At 43.1% G+C, this 12,216-nt stretch overlaps 1 protein-coding gene across 1 annotated transcript; it reads right to left on the bottom strand.

The window, feature by feature from the left end:
* Positions 1-784: 784 nt before the first annotated feature.
* On the bottom strand, positions 785-12,192 carry LOC121584675 (solute carrier family 2, facilitated glucose transporter member 8-like). The gene is made up of 10 exons (XM_041900711.2): positions 11,770-12,192; positions 11,410-11,572; positions 10,983-11,189; positions 10,648-10,747; positions 8,042-8,253; positions 7,470-7,619; positions 5,945-6,053; positions 5,398-5,577; positions 2,218-2,363; positions 785-1,848 (listed from the first exon to the last, which is right to left on the bottom strand). The coding sequence occupies exons 1-10, from the start codon at positions 11,862-11,864 to the stop codon at positions 1,681-1,683; spliced, it is 1,530 nt and encodes a 509-aa protein (XP_041756645.2). The 5' UTR covers positions 11,865-12,192; the 3' UTR covers positions 785-1,680.
* Between the last annotated feature and the right edge of the window lie 24 nt (positions 12,193-12,216).

Genomic DNA, 12,216 nt, shown 5'->3' with positions numbered 1-12,216 from the left:
AATGTAACTTCCACATTGTAATGCTGCATCTACCCAAATCTTTTAACAGAGGTGATATAACATAATGGAGACACATTCCTAACATGATAGAGGCCAGGGAACAACAAAGAAGCTGACATTTCCATTCAAAGCTGAAAGGCTTTAAAACATGATAGACGACATACTGTATAATCTCAGAAAATGTTAATGATATTAAAAGTGCAGAAGTCAACAAAAGCCCTTACAAGTTTATACAAATGTAAAATGATGGGAAATAAGGCAGATAATTGCAGGTGTAGGCGATCAAAAGAAGACCCACCAAAAGGTTGAGAAATGTTTATCAAGGGTTAGTCACTCACACTCATTTCTTTGCAATAGTGATTTCATGCAGTCTTCTTATTAAAATATTAAAATCACTTTATTCGTCAATTGTACACAAGGTCCAACCAAAATTTGACTTCTGCTTTTATCCCAACCCCTCCGACAGACACACATACAGATTGGAGGAGGGGGCTGCACACTGGGCGCCCGTGGAGCAGTTGTTGTGCTCAAGGGCACAACAGCAGGAAATGGCATCTAGGATTTGATCCCAGCAAACCTTTGGTTGCCAGCTCACTTCCCGACAGATTTTTCCCGTCAGACCTGGGTTTTGAACTGGAAACCCTCCGGTTGCTGGCTCGCTTATCTAACCGCTAGGCTTCCATACAGTTAAGAGTGCCCACTGAACAGACCTCATAACCCCTAGAACCATTCAGAATAAAAAACACATAGAATGTCTATGGAAAAAATGTACAGTGCTAGTATGAATGATATAGAGGAGTCTCTTTTATTAACATGATATTATGACCATTCACTACTGTAGCACATTCCATTTCAATGTTTTGGCACCAGTAATAGTATACCACTTTATATTAGTGTGCATTGATACTTCATATGTGTATTCACACTCAGCCATTCTTAACAAAATTACATACTTTTCTCCACCTTTCTAAAATGTTTTAGTAAAAACATTCAGTTAATTCAGAAGAAAAACATGACAAATAATTCCAACAGGACATTTGTGGTTAAGGGCTGTAAGTAAGCATTTCACGGTAATGTCTACACCTCTTGTATTCGGCGCATGTGGCAAATAACATTTGATTTGATTGTACAAAGCGAACATTAAATCAGTCAATTAAATTATCAATCTAATTATCATTATGGGCCAAATTCTTACTTCTATGCACATAACCTTAATTGTTCTCTCACTTTTGAAAATGTTGTAAACTGTTCTTGTACTGTAAAAAAAATACAAATACATAAACATAATGAAATGCAAGCATTGTAAGTAAAATTGACAAATATCTCCGGTGCACACATATTTAGTGAATCTTCAAGTGTGATGTGTGAACTGAATTACACCTGTGAAAAAATGTGTACAAGTACCATTAAAGGGGGCTTAAGAGGTCCAGCATTAATTCAGGATGCCCAAAAGGCCAAAGGCTCAGACTGCAGTGCCCACTACTAAGTCTGAGAGTAGCGCATAACAGGCATAAGTCAGCCACAACCATTTATACCTTTTCAAGTAATAGAAAGTGATAGATCATCTCATTTTAAAGGACCATCCAGATAGGACTACCCAGAGAACTATCGACCAAATAGTATCATGAGACGCCTGAAACTGTAGTTCTGTCCTTGTTGATGTTATATTTGGGGTTGGCGTTAAGTTTGTCTATTGTAGCTTAATTGTTCTGGAGTCCCTTTGAATCGTGCCTGGATCTGCTCCAGAGTTTTGCCTTTGGTCTCCGGGACGAAGATGATGGTGAAGACTATGTTGAGCGCACAACACCCAGAAAACAGCCAGAAGGTCCCAGCACTGGTCAGAAGGTCCTGAAATACATTTTTTCATGGATTGTTATTACAATTCCCAAATTCATCCTTAGTTACCAGTATTACCTCAGACATCTTAGCTGATCCTCTAAACTGTGTTTTGTCTTGACATGGACACTGCACCTGAACTGCAGAGTAAACTACCTTGTTCGGTGTTTAGTGTCCATCTGTATACATAGCAATGTTTGTGTATCTGTAATAAAACATTATGTTGAAGTTTGCATATAGACATTTTTGTCTCTGCTAGGCTAAGAACAGGCAAACCATAACTGCAAAATGACTTCCTGCCAAGCCCTCTATCTGCCCGCTCAACATCCCTTTATCCCCCACGTCTGCCACACAGGATGCCCCAAATCAGCACCAGCTCACCATCAGGTCCTGGAAGGTCTTGGTGATGATGAAGGCAGAGCCCCAGTTGGTGAGGACACAAACAGAGCTGGCAAACCCCTTTACTCGCGAAGGAAAGATCTCGGACATCACCAGCCAGGGGATGGGACCCCAACCAAGAGAAAAACCTGAATGGACAACAAGGTATGACGATGAGAAAACATATTTCACACTAGGCAAAATGTCAGATCTGAACTTAAAATATAAATGGGTATATGGTTAATAGTAATTTCTAAATTAAGCTCAAAACACATGGAAGAACTTATAGGTGACTAAACCCACTATACTCTAACTAAAACATTCAGAAAGTATTCAGACCCCTTGACTTTTTACACATTTTGTTACAGCCTTATTCTAAAATGGATTAAATAGTTTCCCCCCCTCAATCTACACACAATACCCCACAATTACAACGTAAAAACAGGTTTTTAGAAATGTTTGCAAATAAAAAAAACAGAAAAATCACATTTACATAAGTATTCAGACCCTTTACTCAGTACTTTGTTGAAGCACCTTTGGCAGCGATTACAGCCTCAAGGCTTCTTGGGTATGACGCTACAAGCTTGGCACACCTGTATTTGGGGAGTTTCTCCCATTCTTCTCTGCAGATCCTCTCAAGCTCTGTCAGGTTAGATGGGCAGTGTCGCTGCACAGCTATTTTCAGGTCTCTCCAGAGATGTTTGATCGGGTTCAAGTCCAGGCTCTGGCTGGGCCACTCAAGGACATTCAGAGACTTGTCCCGAAACCACTCCTGCGTTGGTCTTGGCTGTGTGCTTAGGGTCGTTGTCCTGTTGGAAGGTGTACCTTCGCCCCAGTCTGAGGTCCTGAGCGCTCTGGAGCAGGTGCAGGTTTTCATCAAGGAAAACATCCCCACAGCATGATGCTGCCACCACCATGCTTCACCGTAGGGAAGGTGCCAGGTTTCCTCCAGATGTGACACTTGGCATTCAGGCCAAATAGTTGAATCTTGGTTTCATCAGACCAGAGAATCTTGTTCCTTTAGGTGCCTTTTTGCAAACTCCAAGCAGGCTGTCATGTGCCTTTTATTGAGGAGTGGCTTCCGTCTGGCCACTCTACCATAAAGGCCTGATTGGTGGAGTGCTGCAGAGATGGTTGTCCTTCTGGAAGGCTCTCCCATCTCCACAGTGGAACTCTGGAGCTCTGTCAGGGTGACCATCGGGTTCTTGGTCACCTCCCTGACCAAGGTTCTTCTTCCCCAATTGCTCAGTTTGGCCGGGCGGCCAGCTCTTCCAAACTTCTTCCATTTAAGAATGATGGAGGCCACTGTGTTCTTGGGGACCTTCAATACTGCAGAATTGTTTTGGTACCCTTCCACAGATATGTGCCTCGACACAATCCTGTCTCGGAGCTCTACGGACAATTCCTTCAACCTCATGGCTTGGACTTTGCTCTGACATGCACGGTCAACTGTGGGACCTTATATAGACAGGTGTGTGCCTTTCAAAATCAAATCACATTTTATTTGTCACATGCGCCGAATACAACAGGTGTAGACCTTACCGTGAAATGCTTACTTACAAGCCCTTAACCAACAATGCAGTTCAAGAAATAGAGTTAATAAAAAAAATAAGTAACACAATAAAATAACAATAACGAGGCTATATACAGGGGGGTACCGGTACCAAGTCAATGTGCGGGGGGTACAGGTTAGTCAAGGTAATTTGTACATGTAGGTAGGAGTAAAGTAACTATGCATAATTAATAAAACAGCGAGTAGCAGCAGTGTAAAAACGAAGGGGGTCAATGTAAATAGTCCGGGTAGCCATTTGATTAATTGTTCAGCAGTCTTATGGCTTGGGGGTAGAAGCTGTTAAGGAGCCTTTTGGACCTAGACTTGGCGCTCCGGTACCGCTTGCCGCGCGGTAGCAGAGAGAACAGTCTATGACTTGGGTGACTGGAGTCTTTGACCATTTTTTTGGACTTCCTAGTATATAGGTCCTGGATGGCAGGAAGCTAGGCCCCAGTGATGTACTGGGCAGGACGCACTACCCTCTGTACCGCCTTACGGTATGATGCAGAGCAGTTGCCATACCAGGCGGTGATGCAACCGGTCAGGATGCTCTCGATGGTGCAGGTGTAGAACTTTGAGGATCTGGGGACCCATGCCAAATCTTTTCAGTCTCCTGAGGGGGAAAAGGTATTGTCATGCCCTCTTCACGACTGTCTTGGTGTGTTTAGACCATGGTAGTTTGTTGGTGATGTGGACACCAAGGAACTTGAAACTCTCGACCCACTCCACTACAGCCCTGTTGATGTGAATGCGAGCGTGTTCGGCCCTCCTTTTCCTGTAGTCCACGATCAGCTCCTTTGTCTTGCTCACATTGAGGGAGAGGTTGTTGTCCTGGCACCACACTGCCAGGTCTCTGATCTCCTCCCTATAGGCTGTCTCATCGTTGTCTGTGATCAGGCCTACCACTGTTGTGTCGTCAGCAAACTTAATGATGGTGTTGGGGTCGTGCTTGGCCACGCAGTCGTGGGTGAACAGGGAGTACAGGAGGGGACTAAGCACACACACCTGAAGGGCCCCCGTGTTGAGGTTCAGCGTGGCAGATGTGTTGTTGCCTACCCTTACCACCTGGGGGCAACCCGTCAGGAAGTCCTTAGCTTAGTGATGAGCTTTGTGGGCACTATGATGTTGAACGCTGAGCTGTAGTCAATGAACAGCATTCTCACATAGGTGTTCCTTTTGTCCAGGTGGGAAAGGGCAGTGTTGTGTGCGATTGAGTTTGCGTCATCAAATCATATCCAATCAATTGGATTTACCGCAGGTGGAGAAACATCTCAAGGATGATCAATGGAAACAGGATGCACCTGAGCCCAATTTCAAGTCTCATAGCAATGGGTCTGAATACTTATGTAAATAAGGTAGTTCTGTTTTTAAATGTAATACATTTGCAAACATTTTTAAAAACATTTTTCACTTTGTCATTATGGGGTATTGTGTGTAGATTGATGAGAAAAAAATGTTTTTAATCAATTTTAGAATAAGGCTGTAACGTAACAAAATGTGGATAAAGGAAAGGGGTCTGAAATACTTTCCGAATTGCCGACAATTCGTTTCAAACGTTTGTTAATCTAGTCAGGACAGTTCGCTGGGCAACAATAGTCCGTTTTCTAGACTAAAGAGAGTGTGGAGCTCACCTGTGATGAAGAAGCCCATGCTGGCCAGTGCGAGCCAGGACAGCTCAGCCACATGGTCATCTGATAGGGGACTCTCTACTAGGCCAAGTCCTGAGGAGTTACCATGGTGGTTACCATGGGTTTCACTGGACAAATTGAAGTAGACACCAAAGGCAGCAGTGCTTAGGCACATAGAAACTCCTTGATATATAAAGGGAGGGAGGAAGAGAGAGATAAATGTATTTATTTTCACAATGGTGAATGTGCATAAAGATGGAAGAGTACAGATATGACGTCATTGTTTTAGAACTATCCACAGTTTTTAAACTACGGCACGTGACATTGTTCAATGCGCCCATAAATCAGCACAATCTACTTTTTCTTTTTTTTCTTTTTTTAAATTGTTGGTGTCTTGGGAGATTTGGATTGTGTACTGTGCTAATGCTGATACAAAAAAAGAGTAACAGAGAGCAATCTACAATACAGCAAACGAGACAGTAGAGGAAGAAAGTTAAGTATCTGATATTACACAAACAGACAGACACATGCGCTTGTGAGACATATGCACCTGAGAGGATGAGGAGAAGCTTTCTTCCAGCGCGGTCCATGACCAATGCTGCTACTGCAGTGAACACTACCTGGGTTGCTGCTACTACCACAGTAGCAACGTTGCTGTTCTGAAAAACAAAATCACCATCTGCCATTTTAATAAATTTAACCCGACTGGCATGTCAATATTCATAGTATCTATATTATTTAGATAATCATATTACAGCTTATGAATAGTAATGAGATAAGACAAAAATTCATCGAACCAATAAATCTACACTGATCAAAAATATAAAACGCAACATGTAAAGTGTTGGTCCCACGTTTCATGAGCTGAAATAAAAGATCCCAGAAATATTTCTTATGCACAAAAAGCTGATTTCTCTCAAATTTTGTGCACAAATTTGTTTACATCCCTGTTAGTGAGCATTTCTCCTTTGCCAAGATAATCCATCCACCTGACAGGCATGGCATACCAAGAAGCTGATTAAACTGCATGATCATTACACAGGTGCACCTTGTGCTGGGGACAATAAAAGGCCACTCTAAAATGTGCAGTCACACAACACAATGCCACAGATGTCTCAAGTTTAGGGAGTGTGCAATTGGCATGCTGATTGCAGGAATGTCCACCAGAGCTGTTGCCAGATAATTAAATGTTAATTTCTTTACCATAAGCTGCCTCCAACGTCATTTTAGAGAATTTGGCAGTACGTCCAACCGGCCTCACAACCACAGACCATGTGTAACCATGCCAGCCCAGGACCTCCACATCCGGCTACTTCACCTGCGGGATCATCTGAGACCAGCCACCCGGACAGCTGATGAAACTGTGGGTTTGCACAACCAAATAATTTCTGCACAAACTATCAGAAACCGGCTCAGGGAAGCTCATCTGCGTGCTCGTCGTCCTCACCAGGGTCTTGACCTGACTGCAGTTCGGCGTCGTAACCTACTTCAGCGGGCAAATGCTCACCTTCGATCGCCACTGCACGCTGAAGAGTGTGCTCTTCACGGATTAATCCCGGTTTCAACTGTACCGGGTTGATAGCAGACAGCGTGTATGGCATCGTGTGGGCAAGCGGTTTGCTGATGTCAACGTTGTGAACAGAATGCCCCATGGTGGCAGTGGGGTTATGGTATGGACAGGTATAAGCTACGGACAACGAACATAATTGCATTTTGTCAATGACAATTTTAATGCACAAAAATACAATGACGAGAGATCCTGAGGCCCATTGTCATGCCATTGTTCCGCAGCCATCACCTCGTGTTTCAGCATGATAATGCACAGCCCCATGTCGCAAGGATCTGTGCACAATTCCTGGAAGCTGAAAATGTCCCAGTTCTAATTTATTTATTTCAATAGACTGATTTCCTATATGAACTGTAACTCAGTAAAATATTTGAAATTGTTGCATGTTACTTTTATATTTTTGTTCAGTGTATTAAAACAATTGTAATTGTAAAAAAATACAATAATAAATAAGGAATTGCTCATTCCAGCAGCCAAAATACCTCAAATAACACTTAACAATTCTTACCTTAAAATGGGCTTCCTCGAAGATAGTCTCAGCATAGAACATGATGGCGTTGATACCGGTGAGCTGCTGGAAGAGCATCAACATGATGCCCACTCCAAGGGGCTTGTATACTCCAGGGTCCTTAAGATCAGCCATCCCCAAACTACCTCCCTGGTTTTAACACAAAGCACACAGTCACCACACCCTCTTATTTCCATTAACATGAGTCAGATGTGTTAGCATGCTTCTTTGTTCCCGATTCTCCTCAGACTAAATCCACAGCGTGGCGGACAATCGTTTCTCAGCGCTGCCAAGTTTATCTCTGCTCTGCTTCCCTATAGTAGTGGGGCTGATATACTCACTCAGACACATATCCGTGCAAGTAAAGACAAGAGTTCCTGCAGTTAAAAGTTTTGGATTGTTCCTCATGTTCTTATTGATTTGGTTAAGTGCAACACAGAGGTGACTCTCTCTCCCCATCTGATCAATATTTCACAATCCATACCTTTGTCCCTTATATTGTGCAATTGCATAATACCTTTTTCAAAGCAAGTCTTATACCTCATGATTACTAGCGAATACACAAAGCTCACCTGGTCGTCAGAAGTGTCCTCGATGCGGGCACACTCCCACTCTGCAGGGGCGTCTGGTCCCCTCAGAAAGCGCAGTGCCTCCTCGGCTTCCCTCCGTTTACCCTGAGACAGCAGGAACCTGGGGGTCTCGGGCATGAAACACATGAACACCATCATCACGGTCGGGGGGATGGAGCAGCAGATTGCAAGCCAGCGCCAGTCCAGAAACATCCCTGGGAAGCAGAGGCAGACATAGTAGAGTAGGGAATGTGAGAGGACAGTAGCGTGATGACCCTAGTAGGATCATTCAGAGTGAAAATGAACCACAAATGACGTTCTGGATTCCACAGACAGCGGTGTTGTTGATATTACAGTGAGGGAAAAAAGTATTTGATCCCCTGCTGATTTTGTAAGTTTGCCCACTGACAAAGAAATGATCAGTCTATAATTTTAATGGTAGGTTATTTGAACAGTGAGAGACAGAATAACAATAAAAAAATCCAGAAAAACGCATGTCAAAAATGTTAAATTGATTTGCATTTTAATGAGGGAAATAAGTATTTGACCCCTCTGCGAAACATGACTTAGTACTTGGTGGCAAAACCCTTGTTGGCAATCACAGAGGTCAGACGTTTCTTGTAGTTGGCCACCAGGTTTGCACACATCTCAGGAGGGATTTTGTCCCACTCCTCTTTGCAGATCTTCTCCAAGTCATTAAGGTTTCGAGGCTGACGTTTGCCAACTCGAACCTTCAGCTCCCTGCACAGATTTTCTATGGGATTAAGGTCTGGAGACTGGCTAGGCCACTCCAGGACCTTAATGTGCTTATTCTAGAGCCACTAATTTGTTGCCTTGGCCGTGTGTTTTGGGTCATTGTCATGCTGGAAAACCCATCCACAATCCATTTTCAATGCCCTGGCTTACGGAAGGAGGTTCTCACCCAAGATTTGATGGTACATGGCCCCGTCCATCGTCCCTTTGATGCGGTGAAGTTGTCCTGTCCCCTTAGCAGAAAAACACCCCCAAAGCATAATGTTTCCACCTCCATGTTTGACGGTGGGGATGGTGTTCTTGGGGTCATAGGCAGCATTCCTCCTCCTCCAAACACGGCGAGTTGAGTTGATGGCCAAAGAGCTCGATTTTGGTCTCATCTGACCACAACACTTTCACCCAGTTCTCCTCTGAATCATTCAGATGTTCATTGGCAAACTTCAGACGGGCCTGTATATGTGCTTTCTTGAGCAGGGGGACCTTGCAGGCGCTGCAGGATTTCAGTCCTTCACGGCGTAGTGTGTTACCAATTGTTTTCTTGGTGACTATTATCCCAGCTGCCTTCAGATCATTGACAAGATCCTCCCGTGTAGTTCTGGGCTGATTCCTCACTGTTCTCATGATCATTGCAACTCCACGAGGTGAGATCTTGCATGGAGCCCCAGGCCGAGGGAGATTGACAGTTATTTTGTGTTTCTTCCATTTGCGAATAACCGCACCAACTGTTGTCACCTTCTCACCAAGCTGCTTGGCGATGGTTTTGTAGCCCATTCCAGCCTTGTGTAGGTCTACAATCTTGTCCCTGACATCCTTGGAGAGCTCTTTGGTCTTGGCCATGGTGGAGAGTTTGGAATCTGATTGATTGATTGCTTCTGTGGACAGGTGTCTTTTATACAGGTAACAAGCTGAGATTAGGAGCACTCCCTTTAAGAGTGTGCTCCTAATCTCAGCTCGTTACCTGTATAAAAGACACATGAGAGCCAGAAATCTTTCTGATTGAGAGGGGATCAAATACTTATTTCCCTCATTAAAATGCAAATCAATTTATAACATTTTTGACATGTGTTTTTCTGGATTTTTGTTGTTGTTATTCTGTCTCTCACTGTTCAAATAAACCTACCATTAAAATTATAGACTGATCATTTCTTTGTCAGTGGGCAAACATACAAAATCAGCAGGGGATCAAATACTTTTTTCCCCTCACTGTATGTAACACCAGAACATGAACAATGAAAATCTAGAATGTTGATTATTAGTATCCATCACCCCTGTTCACTAAATTGAAAGAAATGCTAAATTAGAAGAGCATATACAGACAATGGGATAATGAAAAGCCTCTGCCTCACAACATTCCTCAGCCAAAGACCATTCCTTCTAAGCATAAGACACTAATGAGACAAAACAGTCTACCACGCCTGCAATAGTACTGTCTATTGAGGAAAGTATCTGGAGAAACAAGCATGGCATGTCGGTAACTAGATTAGGCATAGCGGTGGCTTGGGAGGAAGGCACAAATGAGAGAGCTCTCTCAGTTAGCAGGGTGGAATCTTGATCATTCCTGGCGATGATGATCACATGACATGACGTGATTATCAAGGTTTGGTTGCCAATACCGTTTGGGATTGGAAAAACCTTGCACCACATCATTAAAACATTAACCTCTACCCGTATGACTACTGTTGTAACCTCTGTCATAAAGTTGTATAACACTGAGAAATCCTTAGTGACATGGTCAGAAATCCTGTCTGCTGACCAGATACAATATGAAAAATGTCAGAGAGTTTCTCATGAGATTCAAAACCATAAAGTCATAACATCCAAATACTGCTAACAAACGGACACCTACTGTGGCATACCTGCTATATATGCTCCCATGATTCCCGTGACCACCATGAGCTGAACACAAGAGCCCAGTGTCCCACGGACACGCTCATGGGCAATCTCTGAGATGTACAGCTAGAGAAAAGTGAAAAACGATTTTCACACAGGAAGAGTATGCAGCATGGCATATCACTAGAAATAATTAAACATGTGAGGTGCTATGTAAAATAGGAATATATGAGGAAATAAGCTAATTAGAATGCAGGCATTCACATAGTACACTTATCGTCATGCATCTTGGTCAATTGTAACTCTCTCTGACCTTAAACTTAAGCAGATAGCATAGGAGTAGACATTCCATAGTACTTACTGGCACCACAAGTGAAGTAACCCCACTTGCCAGTCCTGTGAGTACCCTCCCAAGATACAGCATCCAGACATTCTGAGCAGCAATGATGATAGTAAAACCAAAGATATAAGGTATGGAGCAGAACATAAGACTCAGCTTCCTCCCGATCTTGTCCACCATCCAACCGCCGAGTAGACCTCCTATAGCAGCTCCTATCGTCACGATAGACTACAAAACAGAAAAAAAAAAAAAAACGGTCAATTAAGTGGCTAATGTCAATTTTCATCCACTCAGGAATGATTAGGGCCCCGAGTTAGCCCCTAACAGAGTGGCGTGGCCTGACCAAGAAAAACGCTGAGTCCTCGTTATAGCAGGATTCAAAGCTTATCCTGGTAGGGTTATGACAGAAAAAAAAATTCTGGGCCTCATGACAAGAAAGTTATCTCACCCCAAACCACGAAGCCTCGTCATCGTCTAGTCGTAATCTTGGGTCAGTGATTGTGCTTAGTTCAGGGATGGCAGGGGAACTGTACCCCAATACGAACCCAAAACTTAGGGGACCAAGGACAGCTGCAAAAGAGGCCAGGAACAGCTTTTCATTCTTCACCTTGCTGTTGAAAGATGTGGGGTTACAAATCAGCATCTATTGTAACAATAACATTACATGCAAGACTTCACCAACCCAACAAAACGAGACCATGTTTTTAGTAAAGAACAGCATCATGCTAGGTGGTATCGGGCCTCCAAAGATATTGGGTTAAAACTTTTAATGCAGACATGTTTCTAACATAATCAATAACAAACTTACTCAAGATATGCGTCCTGATCCGACCTCACTCCTGTCTCTTCTTCTCCATCTTCTGTATCAAGCAATCGTCTTGACTCATTTTGGATTTCAATCATGGTTTGTCCTGTTCGCAGTCACTTGACAACCATGAATGCTGGACATGCAGAGCCAGCGACAGCTAATTTAGCAAGCCTGTACAAAAAAATCTCGCGAAGGGAAAACTACCACCGCGCATGAGAATACAACCCCTTAATTCAAGAATACATTTATCAGGAAAGAACGAACATCATAATTATATTACAATTTTTAAAGCAATATATCCGTTTCAATGTTGTCAATTTACCGACCGAACAGCGCATTGTCAAATCTGGTCATATGTTTTCATAGAATCAGCTGATGCCCATGCTAGCAAAAATTTGCTATTTCCGGTTTCGTTTTTCAAAATAAAAGTTGCAGCTGTTCCCTGGG

Source organism: Coregonus clupeaformis, chromosome 16, assembly GCF_020615455.1.
Source record: "Coregonus clupeaformis isolate EN_2021a chromosome 16, ASM2061545v1, whole genome shotgun sequence".
Classification (NCBI taxonomy): domain Eukaryota; kingdom Metazoa; phylum Chordata; class Actinopteri; order Salmoniformes; family Salmonidae; genus Coregonus; species Coregonus clupeaformis.
Note: the sequence above shows the minus strand (reverse complement) of the source record. Positions and strands in the feature narration are given on the sequence as shown.